The 19,515-nt window shown below is 46.3% G+C and overlaps 1 protein-coding gene across 2 annotated transcripts in view; it reads left to right on the top strand.

The window, feature by feature from the left end:
- Positions 4 to 19,515, top strand: part of NMT1 (N-myristoyltransferase 1) — a 34,070-nt gene continuing 14,558 nt past the window's right edge. The window contains exons 1-4 of one of the 2 annotated variants that reach the window (XR_002337086.1): positions 18 to 154; positions 4,231 to 4,325; positions 11,123 to 11,231; positions 15,639 to 15,783. Coding sequence is in view for 1 of the 2 variants with exons in the window: in XM_021066846.1 (XP_020922505.1) it covers positions 24 to 154; positions 11,123 to 11,231; positions 15,639 to 15,783 (385 nt within the window). In the remaining variant the exon portion in view is untranslated. Of the gene's footprint in view, positions 155 to 4,230; positions 4,326 to 11,122; positions 11,232 to 15,638; positions 15,784 to 19,515 lie in introns of both variants that reach the window. The other variant, XM_021066846.1, reaches the window with a different exon arrangement.

The raw sequence follows: 19,515 nt of genomic DNA, 5'->3' as shown, positions 1-19,515 counted from the left end.
GAGGCCGGCTCTCGCAACTCAAGATGGCGGACGAGAGTGAGACAGCAGTGAAGCCGCCGGCACCTCCGCTGCCGCAGATGATGGAAGGGAACGGAAACGGCCATGAACACTGCAGCGATTGCGAGAACGAGGAGGACAACAGCTACAACCGGGGGTAACGAGATCCTCGGAGTCTAATTCCTGTTTAGTCCCCCACAACCTGGGTCTTTGGGGTGCGGGGAAGACACCGGGAGCTTAGTGTAGCCCCGCCCCCATATTCTTATTGGCTGAGATATTGGAATCCTGCCTGGCGATTGGTTGCTGTCTTTGTCATTTTTCAGGTGGTGGGTGCTCAGTATATTAAGGCCCAAAGACATTCAGTACTTTTATTATATAAAAGTTCTGTGTAGTGTTGTACCCGTGTGGCTGAGGCTTGTCCGGGAAAAAAGCACGTTGAGCGATGGTCTTTGATGGCACAACACTGGTCAATCCAACAGTGCAGTTCAAAAGGAACGTTACTTTGTAGAGGTGTTGTGTGAACAGCGTGATTAGCAGTAAATGAATAATAAAACGTTTCACGGCAGTTCACTTTCGATGAGGAAATTCATCAGGCTTTACCAACCATAATTATGTTGTAAAGTAGCACTCCTAGAGAATCCCAAGATAGAAACTCACCTTATAAATCCTACGTAATTACTATATGATAATGTTTGGATAGATATAGTGTCCGTTGCTCCAAATAATCCATGTTTCGTAAGTAGTGTGTAATTAGGTCTTTGCTCAGTTAACTTTGTGAAGTAGCCTCGAGCTTTAAGACATTGACGGTGCTTCCTTGGACACTGTTTAGAAGTGGCTTAATACTGTACTTAGGATTTTGCCTCAATGGTAACTGTTCCTGGGGTGGAAGAAATGTATCAGGCGGTTGCCTGGTGAGCTTCCAAATCAGTTTTCGCTCTTGTAAGCCACACCCTATCGTTTCTCTTTCTCCATATTGTTACAGTGGCTGGCGCTAACGCCTCACTCTCCCTATCTATGTTCACATGTAGGTTTTCTAACGGAAAGTCGTGAGAGACTGTTTTGGATGTATAACTTTGGTTGAGTATGTGGTAGTCTAATTTTCATAGCCATCCTGACATTTGCAGTATTGGTTGGTGGTAGTCCTGGAGGTGGAGGTAAGAGGTAGAAGGTTGAGATCGTGGATAAACTTAAGAGAAATTCTGCTACCTTGAGGCAATGGGAGAACAAAGACTTGTTTAAGTCGTTATAAACTGCTTGCGATGAATGCTTAGGTTAAAAGATCTAATTTTGTGTTCTTCATTCGACATTGAAAATCACAAGAATGTAGGTGGAAAGGAAACTTGTCAAATTTGGTTTTTATGAGACTGTGTTCTTTGGCACACAGATCTAATGTAGTAAAAGCCTTGTTTCGAAGTTTGAGATTCCTGAGAAGGAGGAAGTAGGAACAGGAAGGAGGGAAAGTGCAGCCCTTCTGAGTAGAAATCCCAATCACACGTGGGAATTGGTGAATTCGAAATTCATTTCAGAAGTGAAAGTACGGCTTCACCTTTGCCATCTGTAGCTGCTTTTTGTTTTCGGGGGTAAACTTTTGCCTTGACCAGTGTCTGTAGGTCTTTCATTGGTTTCACTCCCTGTGATCTTTGAATCACTCTGTGAGACCCTTTGGCAGAAAGTTCAGTGTTTTATTTATAGTACCACAAAGTTTTCGGGGGTAAACTTTTGCCTTGACCAGTGTCTGTAGGTCTTTCATTGGTTTCACTCCCTGTGATCTTTGAATCACTCTGTGAGACCCTTTGGCAGAAAGTTCAGTGTTTTATTTATAGTACCACAAAGTGGTAACCTGAGCAAACCTTTGAAGGTGCGGTGGTGTTGTACACGGTTGTGTCTGGATGAACACATTCACTTTATTGGCATCTGGGTCTAGAGATCTGTATAAATGATTTTGGAGATGGCAGATGAAAAACAGAGGACCCAGTCTGGAGGGCAGAATCTAGTTCTGGCACTTAGAATCTGGGTTGGAGGCATCATTTTTCCAGTGTCAGAGGAAATGGTTTTAGGAAGAAGCTGTGTGGTATGATGGGGGAAGCATGGACTTTGGAATCATTCAAACCTGAGTTCAAAGCCTCATTATGACATGTAATAGTCCTGTGACCTCAGGAAAGTTAACTTAACCTCCAATTGTAGAGATTGAATGAGATAACATCTGGAGCAGCCTTCCCTCTTTCTTCTCTTCTTTCTTCACAGCTTCCCTGTCTTCCTTCCCCCAGCTTGCCCCTCCTCCCTTATCACATACTGGGTTTTTTTTGGTCTTTTATCAGAACAATAGTTAAGTAACATATATGTCCAGTCCCCGTCTCGCCTGACTGTGAGATGTCTCAGAACAGGGAACCTGTCTTTGAGATACCTGGCAATTAACGGGTGTTAATGGGTATTTGCTGGATGAATGAATGACAGACGTTAAAGTTTGTAACCCAGTGTTGGTGGAGCTTCATTTCTCCTCACAGAGAGGAAGGATGTCAGATTTTTCTTACCTTCCTTCCCCAAATAAATCTCACTGAAGTCTTACTGTAGTTTTTGTGAAATGCCCACAGAAGTCAAGGATCCTTCAATTTGTTGTGGAAGTTTTCCACTGGTTTTTTGTTTTTTGTTTTTTGCTTCTTGAAAAATTTCTTGTCTTTACTTAATATTATTTAAAATGTTTCGGAAATTCCCCTCGTGGCTCAGCAGATTACAAACCTGGCTAGTATCCATGAGGATTTGAGTTCTATCCCTGGCCTTGTTCAGTAAGTTAAGGATCCGGTGTTGCCACAAGCTGTGGTAGAAGTTGCAGACTTGGCTCAGATCTAGCATTGCTGTGGCTGTGGTGTCGGCCAGCAGTGCAGCTCTAATTGGGCCTCTAGCCTGGGGACTTCCATATGCCACAGGTGCAGCCCTAAAACTAAAATAAAATGTTTTCAAAAGTGATATCAGAATTGAAGGGGCATATCTCCTTTTGATGCTAACAATTCTAAAAGACAATATGCAATAAAAGGTAATGATAGTTTAAACCATCCCCAGTTCTCTCGGGCCTTTCAGGGTGAGCTCAGTGCTCTGCAGTAATTGAGTGAGCTTCATTTGTCCACTGGGGTAATAGGAAGTACAGTTGTGCTAGTTTCTGACATTCTTCTTTAAGTAAAAGTTTGGGGGTTTGTTTGTTTTTTGTTTTGCCTCCCCCTTGGCTTGTAGAAGTTCCGGGCCAGGAATCAAATCCTAGCCACAGCAGTGACCTGAGCTGCTGGATCCATAACCCACTCCACCACAGGGGAACTCCATATATAAGTTTAGTTCTTGATATTTATGGTTTTTTTCTTTTTATTTTATTTTATTTTTTTTTTGTCTTTTTGCCATTTCTTAGGCCGCTCCCGCAGCATATGGAGGTTCCCAGGCTAGGGGTCCAATCGGAGCTGTAGCTGTCGGCCTACACCAGAGCCACAGCAACGCAGGATCCGAGCTGCATCTGCAACCTCACCACGGCTCACAGCAACGCCGGATCGTTAACCCCCTGAACAAGGGCAGGGATCGAACCCGCAACCTCATGGTTCCTAGTCGGGTTCGTTAACCACTGCGCCACGATGGGAACTCCGATATTTATATTTTTATCTGTTTCTTCCACAATTAAATATCTGGTGAGTATAAACTTCATGTTTACACATAAGCACACATATGTGCACATGCATACATGTGCAGTCTATAGCTGTGTGTGTGTCTCTGTCGGTAGTTTTTCTATCTGCTGTTTTTTTAAAAATCCACTCAACAGAGGAAAGAAAGGAGGGTAGCGTTTCCCCCCCCCCCCCAGTTACTTGCCTGGCATACGTTACCCTGAGCAATTGAGTGGAGACGCAGGCCGAGGTCATCTTTATGCTGCATCCCTCTGCAGGTCATGATCGATTCATATGCCTTTTATTTTTTTTGCTTTTTAGGGCCACACCTATGGCATATAGAAGTTCCCAGGCTAGGGGGCAAATCAGAACTGCAGCTGCCAGCCACAGCCACACAGAATCTGAACCTTGTCAGCACCCTAAACCACAGCTCACAGCAACACCAGATCCTTAACCCACTGAGCGAAGCTAGGGATCGAACCTGCAACCTCATGGTTCCTAGTTGGATTCATTTCTGCTCCACCGTGAAGGGAACTCCAGGAAAGAACTTTTAAACTATTTTGTTCCTAGGAGTCTCTTGGAATTTATTTTGCAGTGCCATCAATACCTTTGGAATGCCAGGAAGCCCTGGGTCAAGAACGCTTTGATGAAGGGTGTTTCCTATTCTGCTCTCTTACTCCATGGGGACAGGTGAGGATGGGTTCTGAGTTTTCCTTACTTCCAAATCATGAGCTCTTATCCCTTATGAAGAAACTTAGAGAAAAGAAAGGTCTTTTTGGAGTTGCTGTCGTGGCGTAGTGGAAATGAACCTGACTAGGGACCATGAAGTTGTGGGTTCAGTCCCTGGCCTCACTCGGTGGGTTAAGTATCCAGCATTGCTGTGAGCTCTGGTGTAGACCAGCGGCAACAGCTCCCCTAGTCTGGGAACTGCAGTAAGCCGCGGGTACAGCCCTAAAAGGACAAAAGACCCAAAAAAAAGGTCTTTTTGAAGGAATTCCATAAAGCTCTCCTACTTGCTTCTCTTTTATTCTTCACATTCTCCAAGAGTGGTTCTTTCCACATTTATTTGATGGCTTATAGCTGTATCTAGCTTTTAAAAGGAAGAAGTCTTTTTAGTTCCTTTTTCTTAATTTCTCCCTTCAGCTTTTGGTTTTTCAAAACTAGACCAAAGCAGAAATGAAAAGAGAAATCTCATCACTGATATCAAATAAGTGTTCTAATTTTATTTCCCAATTAAGTGGCAATTAAAAAGAAACTAATCAAGAGCTGCTTCAAAGAGAAGAGACTGGAAAGCAGAAGAAATGAAAAGTAAATGAGAGCCTATTTCAGGGAGACTGCTGCTCATGGCAAACCAGTTTTGCTGATTTTTCACATTGTTTAACTAATGTGCTCGCTCTAAAATTTCCCAGCTTTACTAAGTCTGCCATTAACCCTTCCCCTGCAGAGTCCGTAAGTTTGGGGACCAGAGATTGAGTAACTTTAGGAAGATGCTTCCTTAACTCTTCCCCTTTTAACCTTTTCTCTGAAATCTCTGCCCTGCAGGCCTCTCTTCCAGTTCCTTAAGGATGGTGCTCTTGTGATGTGGCATTTAAGGCACGCAAAACGTCATGCTGAGGGCACCAAAACAAAAACAAAAGTAATATTCTTCAGGAGGATCAGTACTTGAGAATTTTTTCTACTGCTACTGACTTTGAAGACGATGAGAAGGGGTCCCTGTTAAGTGATCAGTAAATGTTATCTGCTGCTAACGTGACTGTGTGCTCGGCACTGTACTAAGCCCTTTGCATGGATTATCTCCCGTAGACCTCACTTATAAAGACTGATTTAGCTCTTGTAATGAGGCTCGGGATTTGCACATCCACCTCTCCCTCTAACATCCTGGAGGATCCATTCTGTGCTAGCTCACTTCTCCTTACTGCATTGACTTCCTCCTGAATGTGGCAGGCAGTGTGAGTCCTGTCTTGGGAAGCGTTCAGTTACCCATGGACTTTCCCGACCTGGGGAGCCCGTTGCTGATGGGGGTGGCTGGCTCCTTTAAACTCTCCTTGATAGGCTGTTACCCTTTTCAGAGTTCAGTCCAGTGTGTGAAATTGCTGCCAGCCTTGCGTCACTGCTCAGAAAAGGACTGAAAATGGTCTCTGAACAGCCTTTGATTTGACCTTGGAGTTGCCACGTTATAGTCTAGCTCCCCAAGCCAATCTAGATTATTTAGAATTTACATTTCTGTCTCACTCCCACTTTAAACTACTTAGTGTATCAGAACTTTTGTGCCTAAAACCAGTTTTCCTCCATGACAGGAATTGGCTTGTTCACCCTCAAAACTCTGACTGACTATACCAAGGATGGCAGAGGATGGCAATAAAAGCAGTCTTTTGTAGTCTCTTCCCACAGCCTGCTGTTTTTTTCCACAGGCCTCCTGGGTACCTTGATAGCAGTACTGAAGTGTTTTTAGGAGTTCCTTTGTGGCATAGTGAGTTAAGGATCTGGCATTGTCACTGCAGCAGCTCGGGTCCCTGCTGTGGCGTGGGTTCCATCCCTGGCTTGGGAACTTCCACATGCTGTGGGTGTGGCCAGGGGGCGGCGGGGGGGGGGGGGGGCGGCGGGGGGGGGACCGGTGGGAGTTTGCAAAGATTGGGGGATTGCATTAAGTGATCCTGCAGTGCAGAGGATCGCAGCTAGGACTGATTCATGCCATGTGGTTTCCACCTGGGCCCCCTTGTAAGTGCCACTGCATTCACCTGGCCTTGGGCCATTTGAGTACCGTACCAATAGGATTGCTGGTCAACTCATCAGACTTCATGAGTGAATTGATTGGCGGAAGGATTGCTCAAAATCTTCAAGTGGCATCAAAAGGATGTTAGCATCTAGGATTTATTTAGTAAGTTTCTTTGAATTTAAAATCTCTTAACAGTAGTTCAAAAGAGCACAGCATCTTCCCTGCTTTCGTAGAATATTAACACAGCCGCCCTGTGGAAACATTGCTAAAGATGTTTTGCTGGCCCTCTTTTGGACTCTCTCTTTCCAGGGTTTTGTTTTAGTCTATTATGCCTGGAAAGCATCAGTCAAGCACATATTTCTTAAACTCTCAACTGTGTGCTCAGCATAACTAGGGGTGCTGGGGGAAATAGCTGTATGAGATGTGGTCCCTGTGCTCAGGAAATTTTTTATCTCGTTGGGAAGTCAGGAAGCAACACATTATTATATATAAAAGTATTGCGTTGTGTGGGAGATCATAATCTGAAAACAGATGGACATGCATGAGAATGAGAGCTGCAATGGTCAGAGGAGGCTTTCTGGGTAAAACGTGACTCATTCTCCTCGTTGCCTTTAATATCCGCTCCTCTGATACACACAGATTTGTTTTAGGGCTTTTGAAGGTCCTCGGATAAATGCTCACCGGGGTGAGGCTTCAGTATTTGGGGAGGAATGGGCCAAGTCGTTAGGTTGGTGGCTTGTCCCTGGGCACTGGTTGATATGTGGGGGCTTCTCGTCTTTGGGCCTTTATTTCTCTTCTGTAAACAAGTTAAGCCAGATGGTGCTGAGATTCCTTGCAGCTCTGGTGGTTTAGCTCCCACCACAACAGCCTTCTGTTCCTCCGCCCTGCACCTTTGAGTGGATTTAAAAATCGCTAGGCTTAGAGGAGCCTGCATCATGGGCCCGCACTGCTCATGTTGTCTGGAAGTTCACAGCTCATGCTGCTGCTCTGTCAGCTCGCCCTTCCCTCCCACCCCACACACCCCCTGGTGCTGCATTCTATTTCTAGAAAGCAGTGCTGAGGTTTGTTCCATCTCCTCCCCCAGCCATGACTTTATACCAGAGCACCCATGGGATTTCTTATATGTTTGAACTTAGACTCTTTTGGCCTTCATTTAAAGATGACATTTCTGGATTGCTTTTCTTTCCTGGTCCTGAGTCTGTCATTCTACTCATTCATCTCATAGGTTGGCCGTTAATGACTTGAGTTGATCAGCTTTACTTTAGAATGTACGTTTCAAAAAATTTATGTGAGCTCCTGTCTCCCTTCCCATTGAAGGCACTCCTGACCCCCACCCCACCCCCAAAAAAGGGGCAAGTTTCACTGCACATTCTTTTGGAACCAAATGAACCGAAGTTAGACTTCGATTCGCTGTATTCCAAAGTACTGGCCAATCCCTTTGAAGTATGTTAAGGTGACCGGCAGGTTTAGAAAGCTTTCTGAGAGATTTTTGCTTTAATTTTCAGAGTCCCAGCATGCCCAAGGATACCCACCTGGTGGGTATGGACTCCAAATCCCTTTAAATCTGAAGCCAGATTCTTTTGAGAAGGTCTAGCCTGGCTTCCATGGCATCCTCTGGTTTGGTTCTTCCCCGGTCCTAATTGAGTCCATCCTTCTGTGAAATGGTATTGGCTTCCTAAGATGCTTCTTAAAGACCTACTCCCAAGGCCTGTGAGCTTGATTTCTTATGGATCATTTAAATTACTATAATCACCTAAAGCACTAACCCTTGGGAGTCTCTTCTCTGAGACAGTTGTCTTCCTGTTCAGGTTGTTGACGGTGAAACCATGGGGAGCTCATAATGTTCTTGTGGATGTGGCTCAGTGACAGTAACTTTTTAAAAAATTTCCTTTGTTCTTCAGGCGTCTCTGTGTTCTTGATGTACAAGTTGAGACAGGATTGTTGCTCAGTAGCTGCATGTGCAAACTCAAGCCAATCCAAGGAAAATGAAGTTAGCTCTCTGGTTTTAGTTTGGGTCTTGGAGTTTGCCAGGCATTTGTATTAATAATGCATAAAGCAGAACATGAGTTCAGCCCAAAGGCCTTCCACAAAAGTGGGATCCATGAAGAGATGGCTGCACAGAAATGCCGCCACTGAATAGCAATAGCACAGGCAGAAAGGGAGTTTCTTAATGATTTTTGCCTACTTATAAAAATGTCTACAGTTGGAGGAAGTGATTTCTTGGATTTTCCGTAGGCAAAATTGTGTTTAGTAAGTGTCCAGTTGGCTAATAAGCAGCAGCAGCAGCTTTTCACTTTGACCTTTTTTTCCTGGGCCAGGGATTGAATCTGAGCCACAGCTGCTACAATGCTGGATCATTTGACCCACTGCACTGGGCTGGGGATCAAGCCCTTACCTCGCAGCAACCCAAGCCACTGCAGTTGAATTCTTAACCCACTATGCCACAGTGGGAACTCCCCACTTTGACCTTTTGAATTCTTTTTTCCATAAAAACAATTCTTGTAATTCATATACAGGGAGGGCCCAGATAATTCATTCTACCAGCTAAGGACTTATAAATTATATCAACAGTGGGACCCTGCTTTGTCTCCTGATATCAGCCAGCTTTTAAACCTTATAATGCTGCATGCAATCCTGAGACCAAAGTGAGAATGTCTCTGGAATAAGAAAACCACGTAGAGTTGTCGTAGGCTGCAGACAGGCCCATGCATGACAACAACACTGAGATAATAAGAGGAAAACTTGACCTTCAGTCTATAAATGGCTTTATGGTTCCTGTTCTTCACCACAGCTGTGAGGGTTTTGCTGAGCATCTGGTTTTAAGGAGTCCACCTTATTCCCCCTCTGAATGTTATCGGTCTTCATTCCATGTTGTGCCTCCTGTGTCCCATTAATATGATGCCTAGGAAGTACACTTGCGTCTGGACGTTGTGACCTTAGGCTTGGACTGAAGTCACCTCTAGTCTTTACTCGATCTCCCTGATTCAGCGTTTCTGCATCAGGTACCCAATGAGAGGCCTGGCCAGGTGGGTCCAGGAACAGGTTTTCACGAGCAGGGGACATAAGCGTGGATGAGCTGAATGGGAATGGAGTGTGAAGGGCCCAGGGGAATGCTGGGCTTGATACCTTCCAGGACTAAGAAGCTGCTGTTACTGTAGGCTTTCAGGTGCGGGGGGAGCTCATGGAAAGCCATTTTCACAGCGGTCAGTTGCACTGCTGTGTAAAGTTTAGGATGAGGCAGAGAAGTTGTGAAGTGCTGCTCCTAACCAGGACCAGGAAGGGAGAAATCTGAAGACATTTCTGTGACAGGAAGTGGCAGCTCATTGTTACACATTGCTTCTCCCTACACTGTACCACATGCTCCGAGATGACAAGGAATAGTTGTAATAACTCCAAGGCATTTTAAGGCCAGAAAGCCTTTCTGAATTATAAAATAAAGCTTAAGTGGTATTACCATAATCGTATGTAAAATGTATTTTATACTGTTTTAATCCTTGGAAAATTGGTCATCTAGACCTACAAGCTAAAACAATGCCCTGCACTTAGCTGATCCTGAAGATTAGGGTTCACTGTACCCTTGGGTTGGACTCCTAATGTCGACTTTAATAGAAGATTTCCAGGGGGGATGGCAGAGTGATAATCCAGCACTACTCCCAGGCTTGACAAGGCCCAAATCAACTTAGACATGGTAGAAACCAGCCATGACAGTAATTAGGAAAGCAAGCTGCAAGGCGAGCCTTACTATTCATCAACAAAATGAAGGAAACCCAGAATCAAAACTGTTGGTCCTAAAATCAACAAGAACTGGGAGAAAACATTTGGGAGCAAATGAATGAAAAATGTTACCAAAACACAATATAATATGTGATTTGTGTCTGAATAGAGATGTTGAGAGACAATACAGAAAAGATAATAAAAGCCTGTAGGAAACTTAAATGTGGCTAAGAAACTGGTTTTGCTGCCTTTGTCAGGTGAGTCATGCAGAGGGAGAGCGGCCTGAGGAAGTCCCCGTCAGTGTGGTTCACATGCACACACGTTTCACGTCAGTCTCTTCTTAGTGGGAATGGCTCTGTGTTCATTGTTGTTTTCCCAGGGTTCATAGTGGGTTTTGATCCCTAAGTCGGAGCCGGCTGACAGTTGTCCTCAATCCTATAGGCTTGATTTAGGCATTTCTCGTGACTGGCTGTCTTGAACACAGATCACAGCAACATTCAATTGCTTTTTTTCCTCATGCCTTCCTCCCTTTCCAAAACTGCCTTGTGCTTTGGGTCCAGTCGGGGCAACTCGTAAAACCTAATGCATTGGGTGAGTGGGAGTGGAAGTGGGGAGGAGTTTCCAAAAGACCGTTTTGAGCTGTCATCCCTTTAAATTCCAGGCTCTTAGGAAGAGTTGGTGGTATCAATGCCCTGTCACAATTATCATTTGCCTTTTGGTGCCAACAACCCAGCAATCTAAAGAAAATAAACAACATGAAATAAAAGCAAGAACAGAAAAGGTCCTTTCAAACAATCAGGACATTCTTCGCACATCGCTCCCTCCCTGGGCACTGGTGGGAATGGCGAGGAGAGCTGTGGCTGCTGGTGTCTTCCAAATGCCCCTTCTGGGGCCTGGATTCTCTAGTCGGCTCCTGAAGCCAACAGGCTTGAGTAAGGAAGGCCTGGCTACACAGAAAGCTCTTTGTCAGCATAGCTCAAAACAGACGATTTAAAAAAAAAAAAAAGAAAAACAACCCCCCCCCCCCCCCCGCATCAGTATTTACTTTGTCTTACAGTGGTTTGAGTCCAGCCAATGACACTGGAGCCAAAAAGAAGAAAAAGAAACAAAAAAAGAAGAAAGAGAAAGGCAGTGAGACAGATTCGGCCCAGGATCAGCCTGTGAAGGTAACAAGAAGGCTCTATTTTCTTGTGACCGAGGGCCGCTTTTCCCGATGCGAGACTGTTGGGGTGGACGTGTGGGAACAGTGTAGAGTGACCATCTCACTGGTACGACTTCAAGGGGGAGGACTTGGATCCCTCAGCTGCCCTCTGCTGCCCCAGGCCTAGATGATGACACTGCTCTCCTACCGTAAAAGACATGGCAGGTTAGATACTGACTCCCAAGCCTGGTGCCCCCTCAGAATTTACAGGTGCGTAACTGCATGTGGTGCTGTGCCAGGTGCCCTCGAGCAGTTCCCTTGTGACAGCCCCTGTCACCTAGAGCAGTGGTTCTCGGCCTTTTCTGTCTTAAGAGCCCACCACGCGAGAGAAAAAAAAGGCCTCTTTCCCTTTTTTTGGTCTTTTTGTCTTTTCTAGGGCCGCACCTGCGGCATATGGAGGTTTATAGGCTAGGGGAACTGTAGTTGCCGGCCTACGCCAGAGCAACGCGGGATCCCAGCTGTGTCTACAATCTACATCACAGCTCACGGCAACACCAGATCCTTAACCCACTGAGCGAGGCCAGGGATCGAACCACAACCGCATGGTTCCTAGTCCGATTCGTTAACCACTGAGCCACGACAGGAACTCCATGGCCTCTTCCTTTTAAGGCTGACCTTTATGTGTTACAGGCATTCTCTTGATGCCATAGTCACTGTAATGAGAACTGGGGCTCCCACAGAGCCCATTTCCAAGTTCCGAAGTTGAGAACCACTGGCCTAGAGCTCACCATCTAAGACAGACACACAGACGTGCAACCCAGAAGTATGGATAAGGATTGTTTTGTTTTGTAAACAAAACAACATTAAAAAAGAAAACCTTTTGTATCAGTTTAAGTGCTCTCCTCTTCAAAGTCGGCCCTGGAAGAAGCTTAAAACACCTGTAGTTGCTCTTTTATTTATTTATTTATTTTTTGTCTTTTTGCCGTTTCTTGGGCCGCTCCCGTGGCATATGGAGGTTCCCAGGCTAGGGGTCAAATCGGAGCTGTAGCTGCCAGCCTACACCACAGCCACAGCAATGCAGGATCCGAGCCACGTCTGCGACCTACACCACAGCTCATGGCAACGCCGGATCGTTAACCCACTGAGCAAGGCCAGGGATTGAACCCGCAACCTCATGGTTCCTAATCGGATTCGTTAACCACTGCGCCATGATGGGAACTCCCTCTTTTATTTTTTATTTTTGCTGTTTAGGGCTGCACCCACGGCATATGGAAGTTCCCAGGCTAGGGGTCAAATCGGAGATGCTACTGCTGACCTACAGCACAGCCACAGCAGTGCTGGATCTGAGTCTCATCTGAGACCAACACCATAGGTCATGGCGACGCCTGATCCTTAACCCACTGAGCGAGGCCAGGGATCAAACCTATGTCTTCATGGATACTAGTCAGGTTTGTTACCACTGAGCCATGGTGGGAACTTCCATAGTTCCTCTTTTAGAATTGCCTAAGTTTGCACAAGAATTCCAGTCTCATCACTGTATCCACACTTTGCTTTATGCCTCCGGTGTTAGGCTCCAACTTGAAACTCCTACCTTATTAAGATACAGCTGCAAGTGATTTTTCACTATTTTCAATATCAAATTCATTGTGAAAAAAATACCACTATTACTGACCACCACTTTGGCTATCTAGGTTCTTGCTGGGAATTTCATTTAAATTAATCCAACCTTCAACTTCTCTGCAAGGTAGGTGGGGGTCTTCCCATTTTAAAGATGGGAACAGGTGGCTTACCCAGGTCTTCCAGTCAGGAATTCCAGCCCAAGCCTGGCCTTTGGCCTTAGGGATTCTTGTTTGTTTCTTTGTTTGTCTGGGGTGGGTGTTTGGATGACTCCAGGCAGATTTGGGCTCAGGCTTTAGCAGAATGGTTCACTTTGAAATGAAAAAATCTCAACAAAGCCCTTCTGTTTTTCTTTTTATGAGAGTATCACAGTTCATAATAATTTAGCAAAAAACACAGCAAGAGGGGAGTTCCTGTTGTGGCTCAGTGGTTAACGAATCTGACCAGGAACCATGAGGTTGCGGGTTCAATCCCTGGCCTTACTCAGTGGGTTAAGGCTCCAGCGTTGCCGTGAGCTGTGGTATAGGTCGCAGATGCAGCTCCGGTGTGGCGTTGCTGTGGTGTAGGCCAGCAGCTACAGCTCCAGTGAGACCCCTAGCCTGGGAACCTCCATATGCCATAGGAGCAGCCCTAGAAAAAGGCAAAAAGACAAAAAAAGAAAAAAAAAAACCAAACACAGCAAGAAGAAGAATATGAAAATCACACATAGTCCTACTTCCCAGGAATAAGCCATGTAAATATGTTGGTTTCTGTTATTCCTTTCCTTTGCAATGTAAACGAAAGGGAAAAAAAAGCAGTGAAGGAAAAGTATTAGAAGTTATGGGTATTTGTATAATCTTAAGCCTGACATAAGATCCAGAAGCCATAAAAGAAAAAGCGGCACATTTCAGACTTTTTGTAAAAGTCAGAAAGGCAGACAACAAACTGGGCAAACATTTCCAGTACATGAATCAATCGGTTTAAAATAATGAAATGATGAAATGAGTAGACCATTCACAAAGAAGAAGTAAAGGTTTTTATATGGAAGGATGGTTAAACTTAAAATGGAAGAGTTCCTCTACGGCTCAATTGGTTAAGGATCCGGCGTTGTCGATGCTGTGGCTCGGGTCACGTGGTGCGGGTCTAATTCCTGCTCAGAAACTGCCACATGCTGGGGGCATGGCCAAAAAGAAAAAATAAAGCACTGTTTTTTTCCTCCTAGATTGGCAGAGGTTAAGATTTGGTGAATTTAATGATAAGAGTCTAGGGAAACACACTCCCATCCACTCTTCATCGGGTTATTAACTGATATTCTCTTTTTATTTTATTATTTATTTAGCGTGCACACATGTGTACACATACAAGGGATGTGAAAGTTCCCAGGCCAGGGATTGAACCCGTGCCATAGCAGTGACAATGCCAGACACTTAACCCACTGAGCTACCAAGGAACTCCAATATATTCATTCTCTCTTGTTCTCGCTTGCTCTCTCTTTTTTTTTTTTTAGGTTGTACCTATGGCACATGGAAGTCCCAGGCCAGGGATTGAATCCAAGCCATAGCTGTAGCAACACCAGATCCTTTGACCCACTGTGCTAGGCTGGGGGTTGAACTTGTAACTCAGCCTTGACCCGAGAAGCTGCAATCGGATTCTTAACCCACTGTGCCACAGTGGGAATTTTCCAATATTCTCTTTTTAAAGAGCAAGTTGACAGTATATATAATCTCAAATATGTATCTCCTTTGACCCAGCAAGCCTCCTTTCTTAGGCTTTATCCTGAAAAAATATGTATTCAGTGAGCAGAATTAGGTGTAGAAGGAAGTTCATTACAGCGTTGTCTGTAAAACTGAAGCCCAAGGTCACCAAGATGCCCGTTGGTAGGGGGTGGCCAGATATGTGGTGGTCTGTGCACCAAGGGCTCAGTCATTGGAATGGGCAGGTCCATGCAACTGCGTGGAAAGGTCTCTAAGACAGTGTTTGAAGAACAGTCTGTAAGATAATACTATATGATCCAGTTTGAGTTTTTAAAAATTGTGTGTGTGTTTGGAACTTGCATGCACAAAAGTCTGAAATTATATTTGCTTCTTCTCACCCTACTTTCCAAATTTAAGCCTGGTTTTTATTTTTCGTTCCTGGCTCTTTAGGGCCGCATGTGGGGCATATGGAAGTTCCTAGGCTAGGGGTCAAATTGGAGCTGTAGTTGCGGGCCTATACCACAGCCACAGCAGGGCTGGATCCAAGTGGCGTCTGTGACCTGCACCATATCTCACGGCAACGTCGGATCCTTAACTCAATGAGCGAGGCCAGGGATCGAACCTATGTCCTCATGGATACTAGTGGGTTCATTACCTCTGAGCCATAACAGGAACTCCCAAAATTTAAGACTGTTGATGACAGGGATTATATTTGAGAGATGGGATTGTTGGTTTTTTTAAACCTTCCCAAGGTTTGGTTTTGTTTTGTTTCCCCCCTCCGCCACAGCATGCGGAAGTTCTGGGGCCAGGGTTTGAACCTACCCCACAGCAGTGATGGCCCCTGATTTTTAACCCACAGAGCCACCAGGGAAGTCCCCTTCTATATATGTATTTACGCTGATGCGTTGTTTGAAATTTAACGCCGAGCATGTCTTACTCTGCCATCAGACATCATAGACTAAGAAGAGAAACCCTCTAGGAAGCACCAACCCATCATTGCTCATCATCAACCATGCTCTTTCCAATTGTCATACGATAGGTCACCTCTGGGGAACCACACCCCCTTAACTCTTGGACTTGAATTTATCAGAAGTGCTTATTAATATAACGGGCCTTTTCTCTCCCAACTTTGTTTTGTTCAGATGAACTCTTTGCCAGCAGAGAGGATCCAGGAAATACAGAAGGCCATAGAACTTTTTTCAGTGGGTCAGGGACCTGCAAAAACCATGGAGGAGGCTAGCAAGCGAAGCTACCAGTTCTGGGACACGCAGCCCGTCCCCAAACTGGGTATGTATGTGCTTTCCTCTCCAGGCGAGGGCGAGGGATCTAAGGCTTCCAGGCTGATTTTGTGAGGGAGCACAGGAGAGTCCTGGAGTTCTTTGGTGGTTGTTTTTAGAGGATCGTCTTTGCAGTGCAGTGTAGAGAAGACTGTTGTTCAGGGACCTTGTCTTTGCACAGTGACACACATTGAGAACAGATAATGGTCCTTTTAGTCCTTATCATCCAGTATAAATCTGCAGAGATAACGGCGTGCTGGCACATCATGAGTGGGGCTGTGTGCCCAGGGGTCTCTCTTCCCACGGTAGGTTTTATAGAGAGACTGTCTTGTTTATCTGGGCAGACGTTTGAGGTGACGTGGGGCCGAGTCCCCAGCCTCTTCCCCTGTCTCTCAGGCAGTGGGTGCTTAACAGTGATGGTTTAACACCTGGGATACCACATGCAGGTTTGGTCAACACCAAGGGGTGGGACAGGCAGAATATAGAAGGATTCCAGAAGAGACTGGACAGAGCAGTGTTAGAGATGCCTGCTGAGACCAAGCCATGGCTCGCCCTGATGGCTGACTTCAGAGGCTGCTATGGACAGAAAGTTTTTGGAGTGGTTGCATCATGATTCTGGATCCATTGATAACCCAACTCCTATTTTCTACGTGACTGGGAAAGCAGGTACATTGAAAAAACCGTGTGTTTTAACAGCAAACGTAAGTGACCTTCAGGCTGTCCATGTTACTGCTCCCGTCCAGAAACACGGTGAAATGTGACAGTGTGTTGGGTGGGGAGGAGGGGGTGAGGGCAGGATGAACGCCTGGTGAGGGGAGAGGGGCACCTGGGTCCAGGGAGATTGAGCTATGCCGCCTGTGCTCCTCCCACCAGCAGGACAGGCATTGCTTAGGAGCTTGTAGAAAGGCACAATCTCAAGCGCCAGTTCTGCAGAATTGGAACTTGGTGGGGAATTCGTGTCCACTTTGAAAGTTTGATAAGCTCTGCTCTGGAGCAGATGTAGGCTAAGCTGAATCACGATCCAAAGCAGGCTGGGATGCGCCCTCCACGTGGTGGGAAGCAGAGCAGTACGTGGATGTTATGAGTGGTGAATCGGCAGTAGGCACTGTTCTGGAACCCTGCCCTGCCCTGTCCATTGCGTCTGTCAGGCTGCCCAGGTCAGCCAGCTCCCAGGACGTGGCTAAGACCTCCTCAAGGCCTTGGGTCACAGTAACACCATTACCAGGGCATTGCACGTAGCAGGTCCCAGTGACCGCGCCCCACCAGGAAGCAGGAGGAGTCAAGAGCCCCATGCTCTGCCTCTGAGTGAACTGCTCCTAGAGGCATTCTGGGGCAGCTACCTGCATCTTGGCTGTTTTCAGATGGGGTTTTGGTTTGATTAGATTTTCCATTAGGAATGTGCAAATGGAAGACTCAGTTCCATTCTTCGCACACATGGGATGTAATAAAGAGACCAGTTGGGATTCATGGGCTTCTCTTCCACTTTAGTCGGATTCTTGTTTGCCTCAGTTTCTCCACCTGTAAATGTGGACAGTGCACGTTTCATCCTCCGAGAGCTTGCGAAAAAGCCACCCATTGCTCGCAGGGGCCCGGGGGGTCTCGGAAGGGTGGAATGAGGCTGCTTCTCGGCACGTGCCTTCTGTGCAGCGAGTGGTGGGGGCTCTGTGGAAGAGGGGTCACTCCAAGCATGTGGCCAGTGTGCCTTTCAGGTTCACGGTCTGTCAAGCCCACATAAAGGATTCCTTTGTGTCTCTGAGTCAGCCCGTAGAAAGCACATTAGAGGCATCCGTTGGTCCGCGTGGCTAAGGTGTCACCCCAGTTCTGCTTCTTCGTGTCCCGAGGGTAGTGTGATTTAAAGCTTCTTGCCTTAAATTTTTCCACCTAAATGGGGGCTAATAACGGTCAGACTCAAGCATATCAAGTGTACTGTGTTTACAGCACTCGCCAACTTGTGGGGAGCGTTAGAGTTAGACTGTATTCCTCTAAAGAGACCCAGAATTCTTTAGATGTTTAAAATCATCCTAAGGTCACCACTGAAAGGCCTCTAAACAGCTAGTGTTTTCAGCTGTGTAACAATTCTTTGTGCTTCCAAATCCACTTTTGATCCCCCTTTTCAGCCCCTGTCATTCTCCTTTTTAAAAGTCACCCCTTTTCCCATGCTAGGAGGAGGGTGAGGAATCCTTTTTCTTTGCTTGACCTTGGCCTCAGTGGGTTGGAATCTGGCCACTGTTAGATTAATTGAAAAAGTAACTCTACCAAAGGAAGAGAGAGTGTGGACTTGTGCTTGGTTGCCCTGGACCCTGAGAGAGAAGCTTACCCACTCTGTCCCTCCCTGTCCTGCTCGTTTGGCCTAAGGTGTCCCAGATCTCACATTCTTTGCTCCCAAGTCCTTCAGAGTTGCACTGGGGTATGAGTTTTGGTGTTGGAAGGCACAGAGAGAATTAGGGGGTAGAGTGTTCAGAAAGAAACTCTTTGAAAATCCAGGCTTTTCTTTCGAAGTTCCCAGTGTCCTCTTCAGCTGTTGGCTGGTTCATAGTGACCTAGGGACAACTGGCTGCATTCCTGCTGTGCTGTGCAGAGTGTTCACCACCTACTTAGGCAGAGGTGCTCAAGGGCCCTTGGAAGGGGGCGGGCGGGCCACTCTCCACAGAGCAGTGTGGCACAAGCCATGGTTCCTGCACCGGCCGCAGGACAGGGCCGGAGCCCCAGGCGGCGCTCAGCTTGCCTGGCCTCCTGGATTTCGAGTCTGTTCAGCGTGGCTCCTGCTCTCTCAGTGTTTCCTCTGACTCTCTCTTGTCCACTGTGGCTTGCAGACAGCAAACAGCCTTGAGATCACCGAAGAGTGCTGGTTTGTCAGCACCTAGATTAAGACTCACCAGTTGAATATTGCATAAAAGTTCGCTCAGTAGTGTCTCTGGACAAGCACGTTGAATGTTCTTTGCGAAATTCAATCTCGGGATGGCACTCCTTCCTCCCCTACCCTTAAAAACCCGTTAAGGATGTCCCGTGGCCCTAAAGATAAAGTGCAGCCTCTGCCGTGGCTCGCAGGCTCTCCACAGTTGGCCTAACTCTCCTCTTTGGCCTCCTCTCCTATTTTCCTTCCCCTCCTTCATCCCCAGGCCCTGCCATACGCTGTTCCCTCAGGGTACCCCGCTCCAAGTCCTCCCCTGCCTGATTCTTAATTATCCTCGAGGTCTCATCTTTAAATAGTTTTTCTGAGAGCTCTTTCCTGACCCCTCCACCTCCCACCCTGCAGGCCCTGTAACACCGCTACTTCTCTGCTGCGGGCTCTTGTCATGCCGGGTGGCAGGTGCCTGCTTGCTTGTCTGGTTGATGTTTCTGTTTGGTTGATGATGAGGACCTGTGCCCGTTTCATTCACCAGCTCCTGCCCCATAGGATCCTGCGCATCGTGAACACGGCGGAGGTGCAGATGGAAATTCACGGTGCTTGTGAGCCCTAGTAACCAGCCCAAAGGACACCATTTGGCCTTGGGATTTTTGTGATACAGTGGGGATGACTGCCAGTATCTTGCCCATGGAAATCATTTTGGAAAAAAAGAGAAACGAAGGTTCTGAAGTGAAAAATGTATTTTGGAAAGGGAATAAATTCAAAATGATAGAGACTATTGAGTTATTGAGTAGCATCTGGACAAGACTAGCGTAGAAGTCCTTGCTCCTTTCCAAGGGTCCGGCCCTTGGCTTGGTCATTAGGCTCAAAAAATTGTACATGGCAGGGAATTGA

The sequence above is a fragment of the Sus scrofa genome, chromosome 12, assembly GCF_000003025.6.
Source record: "Sus scrofa isolate TJ Tabasco breed Duroc chromosome 12, Sscrofa11.1, whole genome shotgun sequence".
In the NCBI taxonomy this organism is placed as follows: Eukaryota; Metazoa; Chordata; class Mammalia; order Artiodactyla; family Suidae; genus Sus; species Sus scrofa.
This window is presented reverse-complemented; position numbering and strand designations above follow the sequence as displayed.